Source organism: Anolis carolinensis, unplaced genomic scaffold (assembly GCF_035594765.1).
Source record: "Anolis carolinensis isolate JA03-04 unplaced genomic scaffold, rAnoCar3.1.pri scaffold_7, whole genome shotgun sequence".
Lineage (NCBI taxonomy): Eukaryota > Metazoa > Chordata > Lepidosauria > Squamata > Dactyloidae > Anolis > Anolis carolinensis.
This window is the reverse complement of record NW_026943818.1, coordinates 34,903,024-34,919,820: the sequence shown is the minus strand read 5'-3', so window position 1 is coordinate 34,919,820 and position 16,797 is coordinate 34,903,024. Positions and strand designations below refer to the sequence as shown.

Below are 16,797 nucleotides of genomic sequence, written 5' to 3'. Positions count from 1 at the left end.
GCACCTGCGGCGGGAGCTGGAAGACAACTCCCTGCACCTCTCCAAGCTGGAGAACGAGACCTCCGGAATGAAGGTGAGTTTATGCTCTGCAAAATGATACAGAGCCGTGAGTCCCAAAGTGGGCGTGGTCACAATCCAAGACAGGGCTGAGCATCTACATCTCTCCTGAAGCACTTGTTGGGACACAGAGGGTGGAGCTAGGGAAGGGGGCGGGGCCTCCTTCCAAGAGCCTGAGACAGGGCTGAGCTTCTATACCTCTCCTGAGACGCTTGTTGGGACACAGAAGGAGGAGCTAGGGAAGGGGGCGGGGCCTCCTTCCAAGAGCCCGAGACAGGGCTGAGCATCTATACCTCCCCTGAGCCCTTGTTGGGACACAGAGGGCGGAGCTAGGGAAGGGGGCGGGGCCTCCTTCCAAGAGCCCGAGACAGGGCTGAGCATCTATACCTCCCCTGAGCCCTTGTTGGGACACAGAGGGCGGAGCTAGGGAAGGGGGCGGGGCCTCCTTCCAAGAGCCTGAGACAGGGCTGAGCTTCTATACCTCTCCTGAGACGCTTGTTGGGACACAGAAGGAGGAGCTAGGGAAGGGGGCGGGGCCTCCTTCCAAGAGCCCGAGACAGGGCTGAGCATCTATACCTCCCCTGAGCCCTTGTTGGGACACAGAAGGAGGAGCTAGGGAAGGGGGCGGGGCCTCCTTCCAAGAGCCTGAGACAGGGCTGAGCATCTATACCTCTCCTGAGCCCTTGTTGGGACACAGAAGGAGGAGCTAGGGAAGGGGGCGGGGCCTCCTTCCAAGAGCCCGAGACAGGGCTGAGCATCTATACCTCCCCTGAGCCCTTGTTGGGACACAGAGGGCGGAGCTAGGGAAGGGGGCGGGGCCTCCTTCCAAGAGCCCGAGACAGGGCTGAGCATCTATACCTCCCCTGAGCCCTTGTTGGGACACAGAGGGCGGAGCTAGGGAAGGGGGCGGGGCCTCCTTCCAAGAGCCTGAGACAGGGCTGAGCTTCTATACCTCTCCTGAGACGCTTGTTGGGACACAGAAGGAGGAGCTAGGGAAGGGGGCGGGGCCTCCTTCCAAGAGCCCGAGACAGGGCTGAGCATCTATACCTCCCCTGAGCCCTTGTTGGGACACAGAAGGAGGAGCTAGGGAAGGGGGCGGGGCCTCCTTCCAAGAGCCTGAGACAGGGCTGAGCATCTATACCTCTCCTGAGCCCTTGTTGGGACACAGAAGGAGGAGCTAGGGAAGGGGGCGGGGCCTCCTTCCAAGAGCCCGAGACAGGGCTGAGCATCTATACCTCTCCTGAGCCCTTGTTGGGACACAGAAGGAGGAGCTAGGGAAGGGGGCGGGGCCTCCTTCCAAGAGCCCGAGACAGGGCTGAGCATCTATATCTCTCCTGAGGCACTTGTTGGGACACAGAGGGTGGAGCTAGGGAAGGGGGCGGGGCCTCCTTCCAAGAGCCTGAGACAGGGCTGAGCATCTATACCTCTCCTGAGCCCTTGTTGGGACACAGAAGGAGGAGCTAGGGAAGGGGGCGGGGCCTCCTTCCAAGAGCCCGAGACAGGGCTGAGCATCTATACCTCTCCTGAGCCCTTGTTGGGACACAGAAGGAGGAGCTAGGGAAGGGGGCGGGGCCTCCTTCCAAGAGCCCGAGACAGGGCTGAGCATCTATACCTCTCCTGAGACGCTTGTTGGGACACAGAAGGAGGAGCTAGGGAAGGGGGCGGGGCCTCCTTCCAAGAGCCCGAGACAGGGCTGAGCATCTATACCTCTCCTGAGCCCTTGTTGGGACACAGAAGGAGGAGCTAGGGAAGGGGGCGGGGCCTCCTTCCAAGAGCCCGAGACAGGGCTGAGCATCTATATCTCTCCTGAGGCACTTGTTGGGACACAGAGGGTGGAGCTAGGGAAGGGGGCGGGGCCTCCTTCCAAGAGCCTGAGACAGGGCTGAGCATCTATATCTCTCCTGAGGCACTTGTTGGGACACTGAGGGTGGAGCTAGGGAAGGGGGCGGGGCCTCCTTCCAAGAGCCTGAGACAGGGCTGAGCTTCTATACCTCTCCTGAGACGCTTGTTGGGACACAGAAGGAGGAGCTAGGGAAGGGGGCGGGGCCTCCTTCCAAGAGCCCGAGACAGGGCTGAGCATCTATACCTCCCCTGAGCCCTTGTTGGGACACAGAGGGCGGAGCTAGGGAAGGGGGCGGGGCCTCCTTCCAAGAGCCTGAGACAGGGCTGAGCATCTACATCTCTCCTGAAGCACTTGTTGGGACACAGAGGGTGGAGCTAGGGAAGGGGGCGGGGCCTCCTTCCAAGAGCCTGAGACAGGGCTGAGCATCTATATCTCTCCTGAGGCACTTGTTGGGACACAGAGGGTGGAGCTAGGGAAGGGGGCGGGGCCTCCTTCCAAGAGCCTGAGACAGGGCTGAGCTTCTATACCTCTCCTGAGACGCTTGTTGGGACACAGAGGGCGGAGCTAGGGAAGGGATGGGGCCTCCTTCCAAGAGCCCGAGACAGGGCTGAGCATCTATACCTCCCCTGAGCCCTTGTTGGGACACAGAGGGCGGAGCTAGGGAAGGGGGCGGGGCCTCCTTCCAAGAGCCCGAGACAGGGCTGAGCATCTATACCTCCCCTGAGCCCTTGTTGGGACACAGAGGGCGGAGCTAGGGAAGGGGGCGGGGCCTCCTTCCAAGAGCCTGAGACAGGGCTGAGCTTCTATACCTCTCCTGAGACGCTTGTTGGGACACAGAAGGAGGAGCTAGGGAAGGGGGCGGGGCCTCCTTCCAAGAGCCTGAGACAGGGCTGAGCATCTATACCTTTCCTGAGCCCTTGTTGGGACACAGAAGGAGGAGCTAGGGAAGGGGGCGGGGCCTCCTTCCAAGAGCCCGAGACAGGGCTGAGCATCTATACCTCTCCTGAGACGCTTGTTGGGACACAGAAGGAGGAGCTAGGGAAGGGGGCGGGGCCTCCTTCCAAGAGCCCGAGACAGGGCTGAGCATCTATACCTCCCCTGAGCCCTTGTTGGGACACAGAGGGTGGAGCTAGGGAAGGGGGCGGGGCCTCCTTCCAAGAGCCTGAGACAGGGCTGAGCATCTATACCTCCCCTGAGCCCTTGTTGGGACACAGAGGGCAGAGCTAGGGAAGGGGGCGGGGCCTCCTTCCAAGAGCCTGAGACAGGGCTGAGCATCTATACCTCTCCTGAGCCCTTGTTGGGACACAGAGGGTGGAGCTAGGGAAGGGGGCGGGGCCTCCTTCCAAGAGCCTGAGACAGGGCTGAGCATCTATACCTCCCCTGAGCCCTTGTTGGGACACAGAGGGCGGAGCTAGGGAAGGGGGCGGGGCCTCCTTCCAAGAGCCTGAGACAGGGCTGAGCATCTATACCTCTCCTGAGCCCTTGTTGGGACACAGAGGGCGGAGCTAGGAGTGTGGGCGGGGCCTCCTTCTAAGAACCTGAGACAGGGCTGAGCCTCTATATTTCTCCTGAGAGGCCTTTTAGGATTAAAGGGCGGGACTAGGGGCGGGGGCGGGGCCTCTTCCCAAGAGCCTTTGTATACCTCCCCTGAGGTGCTTGTTAGAACACAGGGGCAGCGTATAGAGGCCCCTCCCCCTCCTCTAGCCCCGCCCCCTGTGACCTGGCAGGCACCACAGGACAGAGATAGATGCTCAGCCCTGACTCAGAGCTCGTAACTCCGCCCATCCCAGTCCTGGCCGCCCATTGGTGGCCCCGCCCACCTCCCCCTCCCAGCCCTGCATCTTGGACTAGGGGAGAGGCTCAGCCCCGCCCTCTTGAGCAGGAGCCACGCCCACCCCTCTAAGCCACACCCCCTTTCCAGGGGGCGCTGAGTCATATTTTTCCTGGAAAGGGGGCGGCAGGCCAAATAAGTTTGGGAACCACTGATCTATACAAATCTTTTCTTGGAAGACTTTAGTTCTTTGGTCTAATTGGGAATTGCATTTGCCCGACGGAGGCACCATCCGAGGAGAAGAGCTCCCGCTCATTGCTAGTCTTTCAAAGTGGACGGTTGTTCCTCCTTTAGGGTTGTTTCCTTCTCTGGTCTCCATCGTTCCCACTTCACCTCCTTTCCTTCCCCTCTTTCTGCCCCTTCTTTGCTCCCAGGAGGTCCTGAAGCACCTACAAGGCAAGCTGGAGCAGGAGGCCACGGCCATGGTGTCTTTGGGCCAAATGGAGGTCCTGGATCAGCTGAAAGGTGAGTGGCAGGCTCATTCATTTATTTATTACTTGTTTATTTACAGCATTTATATCTATATCTATCTAAATCTAATCTATCTAATCCAGGGGTCCCCAAACTACGGCCCACGGGCCACATGCGGCCCATCGAAGCCATTTATCTGGCCCCCACCGCACAAAGGCAGAAGGGGGTTGGGCTAAATGGCCCAAGGGGTCTCTTCCAACCATTATTATTATTATTATTATTATTATTATTATTATTATTATTAACATTGAGGCTGGGAGGCCATCTGTCAGGGGTGCTTTGCTTGTGCTTTTGTGCACAAAGGCAGAAGGGGGCTGGACTCAGTGGCCCAAGGGCTCTCTTCCAACCCTCTTTATTATTATTATTATTATTATTATTATTATTATTATTATTATTATTATTATTATTATTAACATTGAGGCTGGGAGGTCATCTGTCAGGGGTGCTTTGCTTGTGCTTTTGGTCCACAAAGGCAGAAGGGGGTTGGGCTAAATAGTCCAAGGGGTCTCTTCCAACCCTCTTTATTATTATTATTATTATTATTATTATTATTATTATTATTATTATTATTATTATTATTAACATTGAGGCTGGGAGGTCATCTGTCAGGGGTGCTTTGCTTGTGCTTTTGGTCCACAAAGGCAGAAGGGGGTTGGGCTAAATGGCCCAAGGGGTCTCTTCCAACCATTATTATTATTATTATTATTATTATTATTATTATTATTATTATTATTAACATTGAGGCTGGGAGGCCATCTGTCAGGGGTGCTTTGTTTGTGCTTTTGGTCCACAAAGGCAGAAGGGGGTTGGGCTAAATAGCCCAAGGGGTCTCTTCCAACCCTCTTTATTATTATTATTATTATTATTATTATTATTATTATTATTATTATTATTAACATTGAGGCTGGGAGGCCATCTGTCAGGGGTGCTTTGCTTGTGCTTTTGGTCCACAAAGGCAGAAGGGGTTCGGGCTAATAATAAGGCTGAGTAGCCATTGAGGCTGAGTAGCCATTTGCCAGGGGTACTTTACTTGTGCTTTTGGTGCACAAAGGCCAGAAGGAGGTTGGGCTAATAATAATAATAATAATAATAATAATTATTATTATTATTATTATTATTATTATTATATTATTATTGCTTGGTGGCCACCTGGCCAACTGTAGTCCGGCCCTCCAATGGTCTGAGGGATCGTGAACTGGCCCCCAGTTTTAAAAGTTTGGGGACCCCTGATCTAATCTATCTAATCTATCTAATCAAATGGAGGTTCTGGATCAGCTGAAAGGTGAGTGGCAGGCTCATTCATTTATTTATTACTTGTTTATTTACAGCATTTATATCTATATCTATCTAAATCTAATCTATCTAATCCAGGGGTCCCCAAACTTTTGAAGCAGAGGGCCGGTCCACAATCCTTCAGACTGTTGAGGGGCAGAATTATCATTTGGGGAAAAAAATTCCTATGCACACTGCACATATCTTATTAGTAGTGCAAAACAACAACAATAACAATGAAAGAGCAATACAATATTTAAAACTGAAAATAATTTTAACCAACATAAACCTATCAGGATTTCAATAGGAAGTGTGGGCCTGCTTCTGGCCAATGAGATAGTCAGGTTAATTGTTGTTGTTGTGTGTCTTCAAGTCATTTCAGACTTTGGGTGAGCTTAAATCCAAAATTATTCATTTATTCATTTACTACATTTATTTACTACATTTATATTCCACCCTTTTCACCCCGAAGGGAACTCAGAGCAGCTGTATGTACATACAGTATATTATTAGCATAGCACAATATTAGCATTATATATTACTATATTGAACTATATCACTATACTTTAATATTATATGTAATATATAACATATAATTAATATTATATGGTATTATTATTATTATATTGTATAAAATAATATTATTATCAATATAATATGTATATACAATATGTTGTCGAAGGCTTTCATGGCCAGGATCACAGGGTTGTTGTGTGTCTTTCGGGCTGTGTGGCCATGTTCCAGAAGCATTCTCTCCTGACGTTTCGCCCACATCTATGGCAGGCATGCCTGCCATAGATGTGGGCGAAACGTCAGGAGAGAATGCTTCTGGAACATGGCCACACAGCCCGAAAGACACACAACAACCCTGTATATACAATATATTCTATTATTAAAACGGATATAAAAATATTATATTATAAATGAGGGCGGGGGCCAGGTAAATGACCTTGGAGGGCCGCATCCGGCCCCCGGGCCTTAGTTTGGGGACCCCTGATCTAATCTAATCTAAATCCATAATAAAAGTGAAAACCCATATGTGTGTATGTGGCACAAACAGCCTCCGGCTTCCACAAACAGGCTTCTGTTCCCAGTGCTGAGCAGCCACCAAGTCACTCCCATCCACTGACATTATGGTTACAGTGAGCGCCATGAACATGTATCCCAACCCATGTCAATGTCCTTCCAAACACTATGTCCCACCACCCCAGGAATGCTTTCGTTTGGGGACCATTTCATCCTAGATTGTGCTTTTTCCTCCACCACAGGCAGGCATCCCAGGGCTCTCCATTGGTGTGGAATTTGCATAGCCCCGCCCACTGCCCTTCCCTTTCCAATCTGCCTGCAGAACAAACACAGCAGAACTGAGCAGCAACTACACTTACTGGAGGAGTTTGTGGGACTGAAGTTGTAGTTCACCCTGCATCAAGTCAGAGCACTGTGACTCCTACCGGGGAATGTAGAGGAGTTGTAGTTCACCTACACCCAATGAACCCAAACTAAGGCCCGGGGGCCGGATGCGGCCCTCCGAGGTCATTGACCTGGCCCCCGCCCTCAGTTTTATAATATAATATATTGTATATACATATAATGTTGATAATAATATTATAATGTAATACAATATAACACTAATAATAATACCATATAATAATATTAATTATATATTCTATATTACATATAATATTACTAATAATATTACAGTATAGTGGTATAGTTCAATATAGTAATATATAATGCTAATATTGTGCTATGCTAATAATATAATATATTGTATGTACATATAATGTTGATAATAATATTATAATGTAATACAATATAACACTAATAATAATACCATATAATAATATTAATGATATATTCTATATTACATATAATATTACTAATAATATTACAGTATAGTGGTATAGTTCAGTATAGTAATATATAATGCTAATATTGTGCTATGCTAATAATATAATATATTGTATGTACATATAATGTTGATAATAATATTATAATGTAATACAATATAACACTAATAATAATACCATATAATAATATTAATTATATATTCTACATTACATATAATATTACTAATATTATTACAGTATAGTGGTATAGTTCAATATAGGAATATATAATGCTAATATTGTGCTATGCTAATAATATAATATATTGTATGTACATATAATATTGATAATAATATTATAATGTAATACAATATAACACTAATAATAATACCATATAATAATATTAATTATATATTCTATATTACATATAATATTACTAATAATATTACAGTATAGTGGTATAGTTCAATATAGTAATATATAATGCTAATATTGTGCTATGCTAATAATATAATATATTGTATGTACATATAATGTTGATCATAATATTATAATGTAATACAATATAACACTAATAATAATACCATATAATAATATTAATTATATATTCTATATTACATATAATATTACTAATAATATTACAGTATAGTGGTATAGTTCAATATAGTAATATATAATGCTAATATTGTGCTATGCTAATAATATATTGTATGTACATATAATGTTGATCATAATATTATAATGTAATACAATATAACACTAATAATAATACCATATAATAATATTAATTATATATTCTATATTACATATAATATTACTAATAATATTACAGTATAGTGGTATAGTTCAATATAGTAATATATAATGCTAATATTGTGCTATGCTAATAATATAATATATTGTATGTACATATAATGTTGATCATAATATTATAATGTAATACAATATAACACTAATAATAATACCATATAATAATATTAATTATATATTCTATATTACATATAATATTACTAATAATATTACAGTATAGTGGTATAGTTCAGTATAGTAATATATAATGCTAATATTGTGCTATGCTAATAATATAATATATTGTATGTACATATAATGTTGATAATAATATTATAATGTAATACAATATAACACTAATAATAATACCATATAATAATATTAATTATATATTCTATATTACATATAATATTACTAATAATATTACAGTATAGTGGTATAGTTCAGTATAGTAATATATAATGCTAATATTGTGCTATGCTAATAATATAATATATTGTATGTACATATAATGTTGATAATAATATTATAATGTAATACAATATAACACTAATAATAATACCATATAATAATATTAATTATATATTCTATATTACATATAATATTACTAATAATATTACAGTATAGTGGTATAGTTCAGTATAGTAATATATAATGCTAATATTGTGCTATGCTAATAATATAATATATTGTATGTACATATAATTTGTAAGCCACTCTGAGTCCCCTTTGGGGTGAGAAGGGTGTGATACGAATGTAGTAGATAAATGCAGTAAATAAATAATAAATAAATTTTAGACTTAGGCTCACCCAAAGTCTGAAATGACTTGAAAGCACACAACAACAACAACAACAACAACAACCCTAATTAACTTGACTATCTCATTGGCCAGAAGCAGGACCACACTTCCCATTGAAATCCTTATAAATGTATGTTGGTTAAAATTGTTTTTATTTTTAAATATTGTATTGTTCTTTCGTTGTTGTTGTTGTTGCTGTTTTTGCACTACAAATAAGATATCTGCAGTGTGCATCGGAATTTGATTGTATTTTTTTCAAATGATAATCCGGCCCCTCAACAGTCTGAAGGATTGTGGACCGGCCCTCGGCTTTAAAAGTTTGAGGACCCCTGACCCAATGAACCCAAACAATGATGGGTCTGGGCCAAACGATATGCCCACATTTGAACACTGGTGGGTTTGGAGGGGAATTGGCCTGGAGATTTGGGAGTAGTAGGTCATGGGATTTATAGTTCACCTGCAATTGAACCCCACCCATGATGGACCAGGACCAAACTTGGCACACAGAGTCCCCATAACCAATAGAACGTATTGGACAAGTTTGGGGAAAAGGGAGTTATAGTTCGCCTGCATCCAGAGAAACAGTGACCCCCACCGACAATGGACCGGGACCAAACGTTGCACAGAGAAGCCTCATGACCCACTGAACTTTTGCGGGAATGGGCCTTGGTTTTGGGAGTTGTAGTTCACCTGCATCCAAAGGGCACTGAACCCAGCCAATGATGGATCTGGACCACATTGGGCACACAGACTCAACATGGCCTGCTGTGGATACTCACAGATGTTTCGGGACAATTGCCCCAGGAATCTGGGAGTTGTAGTACTTCACCCCCATCCCGAGAGCACTGCAGCCAGGCAATGACAGATCTGGACCGCACTTGGGACACAGAACCAAAATGGCCAACTTTGAAGACTGGCAGGGTTTGGGGAGAATTGACCCACAATTCTGGCAATAGTAGTTCACCCACTCCAAACTGAGAATACACCACATTCAAAGACAACTAATGCCTTTTCCAAATAACCCAGGCACCGCCGGGTCCCCAAGCTAGTTGTAAATAAACTAGCTATGCCCGGCCACGCATTGCTGTGGCGAAGTATGGTGGTATGGGAAATAAAATATTGAGGAATTGGTGGTAGTTAAGGTCAAGGGTCCCCTGGGCTGAGTGGGTTGCTAGGAGACCAAGTGAGCAGAGCTTAGCCTTCTAACTGGCAGCAATTGGATAAAAACAATTCTTCCTCTCCCTCTAATTAGGACTTTATTTTTCTTTTCTTTTTGTTGTATCAACCGAGAGGCATGGATGAGGGGTTGTGCTGTCAATTTTCGAGGTTGTGGGGTGTTTACTTTTGTTGTTTTGTCCACTGCCGTGATGCCATCACTCTTTTATATATATATATAGATAGTCTCAGGGTGGAACACAGAAGATGTATGCGGGAAACATACTCTCTTTTGGGGTGGAGAGCTTGGTTTTGGGGTGGAGGGCTTGGTTTTGGGGTGGAGGGCTTGGTTTTGGGGTGGAGGGCTTGGTTTTGGGGTGGAGGGCTTGGTTTTGGGGTGGAGGGCTTGGTTTTGGGGTGGAGGGCTTGGTTTTGGGGTGGAGGGCTTGGTTTTGGGGTGGAGGGCTTGGTTTTGGGGTGGAGGGCTTGGTTTTGGGGTGGAGGGCTTGGTTTTGGGGTGGAGGGCTTGGTTTTGGGGTGGAGGGCTTGGTTTTGGGGTGGAGGGCTTGGTTTTGGGGCGGAGGGCTTGGTTTTGGGGCGGAGGGCTTGGTTTTGGGGTGGAGGGCTTGGTTTTGGGGTGGAGGGCTTGGTTTTGGGGTGGAGGGCTTGGTTTTGGGGTGGAGGGCTTGGTTTTGGGGTGGAGGGCTTGGTTTTGGGGTGGAGGGCTTGGTTTTGGGGTGGAGGGCTTGGTTTTGGGGTGGAGGGCTTGGTTTTGGGGTGGAGGGCTTGGTTTTGGGGTGGAGGGCTTGGTTTTGGGGTGGAGGGCTTGGTTTTGGGGTGGAGGGCTTGGTTTTGGGGTGGAGGGCTTGGTTTTGGGGTGGAGGGCTTGGTTTTGGGGTGGAGGGCTTGGTTTTGGGGTGGAGGGCTTGGTTTTGGGGTGGAGGGCTTGGTTTTGGGGTGGAGGGCTTGGTTTTGGGGTGGAGGGCTTGGTTTTGGGGTGGAGGGCTTGGTTTTGGGGTGGAGGGCTTGGTTTTGGGGTGGAGGGCTTGGTTTTGGGGTGGAGGGCTTGGTTTTGGGGTGGAGGGCTTGGTTTTGGGGTGGAGGGCTTGGTTTTGGGGTGGAGGGCTTGGTTTTGGGGTGGAGGGCTTGGTTTTGGGGTGGAGGGCTTGGTTTTGGGGTGGAGGGCTTGGTTTTGGGGTGGAGGGCTTGGTTTTGGGGTGGAGGGCTTGGTTTTGGGGTGGAGGGCTTGGTTTTGGGGTGGAGGGCTTGGTTTTGGGGTGGAGGGCTTGGTTTTGGGGTGGAGGGCTTGGTTTTGGGGTGGAGGGCTTGGTTTTGGGGTGGAGGGCTTGGTTTTGGGGTGGAGGGCTTGGTTTTGGGGTGGAGGGCTTGGTTTTGGGGTGGAGGGCTTGGTTTTGGGGTGGAGGGCTTGGTTTTGGGGTGGAGGGCTTGGTTTTGGGGTGGAGGGCTTGGTTTTGGGGTGGAGGGCTTGGTTTTGGGGTGGAGGGCTTGGTTTTGGGGTGGAGGGCTTGGTTTTGGGGTGGAGGGCTTGGTTTTGGGGCGGAGGGCTTGGTTTTGGGGCGGAGGGCTTGGTTTTGGGGCGGAGGGCTTGGTTTTGGGGCGGAGGGCTTGGTTTTGGGGTGGAGGGCTTGGTTTTGGGGTGGAGGGCTTGGTTTTGGGGTGGAGGGCTTGGTTTTGGGGTGGAGGGCTTGGTTTTGGGGTGGAGGGCTTGGTTTTGGGGTGGAGGGCTTGGTTTTGGGGTGGAGGGCTTGGTTTTGGGGTGGAGGGCTTGGTTTTGGGGTGGAGGGCTTGGTTTTGGGGCGGAGGGCTTGGTTTTGGGGCGGAGGGCTTGGTTTTGGGGCGGAGGGCTTGGTTTTGGGGTGGAGGGCTTGGTTTTGGGGTGGAGGGCTTGGTTTTGGGGTGGAGGGCTTGGTTTTGGGGTGGAGGGCTTGGTTTTGGGGTGGAGGGCTTGGTTTTGGGGTGGAGGGCTTGGTTTTGGGGTGGAGGGCTTGGTTTTGGGGTGGAGGGCTTGGTTTTGGGGTGGAGGGCTTGGTTTTGGGGTGGAGGGCTTGGTTTTGGGGTGGAGGGCTTGGTTTTGGGGTGGAGGGCTTGGTTTTGGGGCGGAGGGCTTGGTTTTGGGGTGGAGGGCTTGGTTTTGGGGCGGAGGGCTTGGTTTTGGGGCGGAGGGCTTGGTTTTGGGGCGGAGGGCTTGGTTTTGGGGCGGAGGGCTTGGTTTTGGGGTGGAGGGCTTGGTTTTGGGGCGGAGGGCTTGGTTTTGGGGTGGAGGGCTTGGTTTCCCCAGCGACGGTGCAGAGGATGGCGTGCATCTACGTCCATTGTCAGCACCCATTTGCTGCCCGCCCCATGCTTCCCATTTCCCCACAGCTCTCCAGATGGACATCACCAGCCTGTACAACCTGACGTTCCCCCCTCCGCCAGCACCAGCCCCTCCGCCCTGCGTCCCCGAGGAGAGTGCGGCCCACTCGGTGACCCTCCAGCGGAAAGACAGCCTGGGGGAGCTCAGCCGGGCCACCCTCCGGATTCTGGAGGAGCTTGACAGGGAGAGGTGAGGGCCCAGTTGGAGCTGGGGTTAGGGTTTACTCTTCTTGCATTAATCCTTCATTCCATCTCTTCTAATGGCTCGCTTTCTATTCCCAGGTGTTTCCTGTTGGGCGAAATTGAAAAAGAGGAGAAGGAGAAGCTATGGTATTACACTCAACTGCAAAGCCTTTCCAAGAGGTTGGATGAGTTGCCGCACGTCGAGACGGTGAGTTGAGGGCGGCACATGCCGTTTGTCCGATCCCTGTTCACAAATGTGCGGGTCTCTCTGGGAAGATGGCACAAAGAATATTATTATATTACTAGCTGTGTTGCTGTGGCGTAGTCTAGTGGTTAGTATCCCTCTGGTGAGGAAGCAGCCTGGCTTTGAAGCTGCAAGACTGTTCAGGGGTATTCAAGTTGGTAAGCAATTTGGGTTTTCTGTTATTTGGACTTCATTTTTCTAGGGTTTTTTTTATTGAAAGACATAGAGTGGATGACTATGTCTTTTGTGGCCAAATTTGGTGTGATTTGGCCCAGTGGTTTTGTTGTTTACTCCATGGTAAAAACGCGCATTACATTTTTATATATATAGATTATTATATGGTAATATTATTAGCAAGTTGGTAAGCAATTGGGGGTTTTCTGTTATTTGGACTTTATTTTTCTAGGTTTTTTGATTGAAAGACATAGATGGGATGACTATGTCTTTTGTGGCCAAATTTGTTGTGATTTGGTCCAGTGGTTTTGTTGTTTACTCCATGGTAAAAACGCGCATTACATTTATATATATATAGATTATTATATGGTAATATTATTAGCAAGTTAGTAAGCAATTGGGGGTTTTCTGTTATTTGGACTTTATTTTTCTAGGTTTTTTGATTGAAAGACATAGATGGGATGACTATGTCTTTTGTGGCCAAATTTGGTGTGATTTGGTCCAGTGGTTTTGTTGTTTACTCCATGGTAAAAACGCGCATTACATTTATATATATATAGATTATTATATGGTAATATTATTAGCAAGTTGGTAAGCAATTGGGGGTTTTCTGTTATTTGGACTTTATTTTTCTAGGTTTTTTGATTGAAAGACATAGATGGGATGACTATGTCTTTTGTGGCCAAATTTGGTGTGATTTGGTCCAGTGGTTTTGTTTACTCCATGGTAAAAATGCACATTACATTTTATATTATTATTATTATTATTATTATTATTATTATTATTATTATTATTATTATTTATATATTATTACTAGCTGTGCCCGGCCACACATTGCTGTGTCATCGTCCTGAGTGGATTTTTCTTTGTGGAAGCAAGTGTGAATGTTGTAATTAGTCACCCTGATTAGCATTGAATGAGCTTGCAGCTTCACAGCATGGTTGTTTCCTCTCTGGGAGAATCCTTTGTTGGGAGGTGTTAGCTGGCTCTGGTTGTTTCCTATCTGGAAATATGTCTAGCTGTGCTCAGTCATGCATTGAAGCCCCGCCCACCTGGCTAATGTCACCAAGTTTCCAGGTGGGGGCCCTGCGCATGCGTAGTTTGTAATTTTTGGTTTTGGGGATTTCTGTAATTTGGACCTAATTTTATAGGGTTCTTTGATGGAAAGACATAGATTGGATGACTACGTCTTTTGTGGCCAAATTTGGTGTGATTTGATCCAGTGGTTTTGTTGTTTACTCCATGGTAAAAACGCACATTACATTTTTATATATATAGATTATTACAAATACAGCTGTGATCCTAGACGCCTGGAGTTAGAAGTAGCCTGGCTTGGCTTGAGTAGAGAAAGGCGGGATAAAAATATGTAAATTTATTTATTTATTATTATTTTTATTTACTACATTTATATCCTGCTCTTCTCACCCCGAAGGGGACTCAGAGCGGCTTACAAATCAAATGGACATACAATATATTATTAGTATAGCACAATATAAGCATTAAATTACTATAGTGTACTATATCATTATATGGTAATATTATTAGTAAGTTGGTAAGCAATTGGGGGTTTTCTGTTATTTGGACTTTATTTTTCTAGGTTTTTTTATTGAAAGACATAGAGTGGATGACTATGTCTTTTGTGGCCAAATTTGGTGTGATTTGGTTCAGTGGTTTTGTTGTTTACTCCATGGGAAAAACGCACATTATTGAAATTTGGACTTTATTTTTCTAGGTTTTTTTGATTGAAAGACACAGACTGGATGACTATGTCTTTTGTGGCCAAATTTGGTGTGATTTGGTCCAGTGGTTTTGTGGTTTACTCCATGGTAAAAAATGCACATTACATTTTTATATTATTATTATTTATATTATTATATTATACTAGCTGTGCCCAGCCACGCGTTGCTGTGGCAAAGTGGTGGTGGTATTGGTTAAAAGTTGTTGTGGAATTTTTATTTGACGTTATTTGTATTTTTTAAAATTAATTTTATTGTAACTTATCTTTTTTATTTATTATATTTTATTATTTTGTTGTATTATTTTTAGTTATTTTGTTATAGTATTTTATTGTATTAATTGTTTAGTGTTTTTAATTATTTTTATTGTATTATTTGTATTTATTTTATTTTTTATTCTTTTATTAACACTGGGCTGAGTGGGTTGCTAGGAGACCAAGTGGGCGGAGCTTAGCCTTCTAAGTGGCAGCAATTGGATAAAAGCAATTATTCCTCTCTCTCTAATTAGGACTTTATTTTTCTTTTCTTTTTGTTGTATCAACCTAGAGGCGTGGATGATGGGTTGTGTTGTCAAATTTCGAGGTTGGGGGGCCTGTAGTTTTGTTGTTTTGTGGGTCGCCGTGATGCCATCACTCATTTATATATATATAGATAGATTTTAGATTATTATTTTAGATTATTACAAATACAGCTGTGATCCTAGAAGCCTGGAGTTAGAAGTGGCCTAACCCTAACCTTAACCCCAGCTCCCTGCCCACTTAGCAGATCAAAAGCAGAAATGCGAGTAGATAAATAGGTACTGCTTTAAAAGCAGGGAAGTTATAAAAGGCAATTAGATCCGGAGGATGTTTAAGAACGATAAAGCTCCTCGGCTTGGAAGATTGAACAACAGTATCCACCATAGCTAGAGTTGAGCAAAGCCTCTGGATGCCGGAAATGGAAAAGATGGAGTCCAACTAGTCCAACTGGAAGACCCAAATCAAAGCCTTTCTGAATTTCGTCTTCACTTCCCTTCCTTGTCTAGTTCTCCATGCAAATGGACCTGATCCGACAGCAACTGGAGTTTGAAGCCCAGCACATCCGGACTCTCATGGAGGAGCGTTTTGGGACGACGGACGAAATGGTGCAACGGGCGCAGGTGAGAAAGAGCCTCCCATCTCTTGGGAGGGTTCGGATGGTGTCTTCCTGCCTGGACTGGATGGTCATCTGTCAGGAGGGCTTGGCAAACCTCCCCCAACGGCATGGTTTCGATCCGGACACTAACCGGACGCCTTGGTTCCTCGACTTCTCTAGATCCGCGTCTCTCGACTGGAGCAAATCGACAAGGAGCTGATGGAGGCACAAGACAAAGTGCAACAGTCTGAGACTCCGGTAATGTTTCCATTCAATGTTTTGTTTTATGTCTGATATAACAGGTTGCGTTTTTAATTTAATATTAGTTGTTAAGTCATCCTTTGTTTTTATATGTTGGGCTGTTATTTTTTGTTATTATGGGTGTATTGTTGTTGCGTCCGGGCACTGAATGTTCGCCTTTCATGTTTGGAATCGGCCTTGAATTCCATCCAGGGAGATAGGGTGGAATATAAATAAAGATTATTATTATTATTATTGACACAAAGACACAGTACGACACAGCAAACGAGATATATATGCTGGATTTCGTATCACAGAATCACAAGTCGAACACTTCCCAAGTATTATTGTTATTATTATTATTGACATGAAGACAAAGTATGACACAGCAAACGAGCTATAGATGCTGGATTTGTATCACAAAATCACAAGTTGAACACCTCCCAAGTATTATTATTATTATTACTATTATTGACACGAAGACATAGTATGACACAGCAAGCGAGATCTATATGCTGGATTTCATATCACAAAACCACAAGTCGAACACTTCCCAAGTGTTTAGGACTGTGTGATGTATTATTATTATTATTATTATTATTATTATTATTATTATTATTATTATTGACACAAAGACACAGTACGACACAGCAAACGAGATATAGATGCTGGATTTTGTATCACAAA

The 16,797-nt window shown here is 45.3% G+C and overlaps 1 protein-coding gene across 2 annotated transcripts in view; it reads left to right on the top strand.

Annotated features, from left to right (window-relative positions):
- Positions 1-16,797, top strand: part of apc2 (APC regulator of WNT signaling pathway 2) — a 58,399-nt gene that overhangs the window by 16,165 nt on the left and 25,437 nt on the right. For both annotated transcript variants that reach the window (XM_062960562.1, XM_062960561.1), the window contains exons 2-7: positions 1-73; positions 4,106-4,196; positions 12,430-12,610; positions 12,703-12,811; positions 15,782-15,895; positions 16,051-16,128. The exon at positions 1-73 is cut by the window's left edge and continues 86 nt beyond it. In XM_062960562.1, coding sequence (XP_062816632.1) covers positions 1-73; positions 4,106-4,196; positions 12,430-12,610; positions 12,703-12,811; positions 15,782-15,895; positions 16,051-16,128 — 646 coding nt within the window. The remainder of the gene's footprint in view (positions 74-4,105; positions 4,197-12,429; positions 12,611-12,702; positions 12,812-15,781; positions 15,896-16,050; positions 16,129-16,797) is intronic.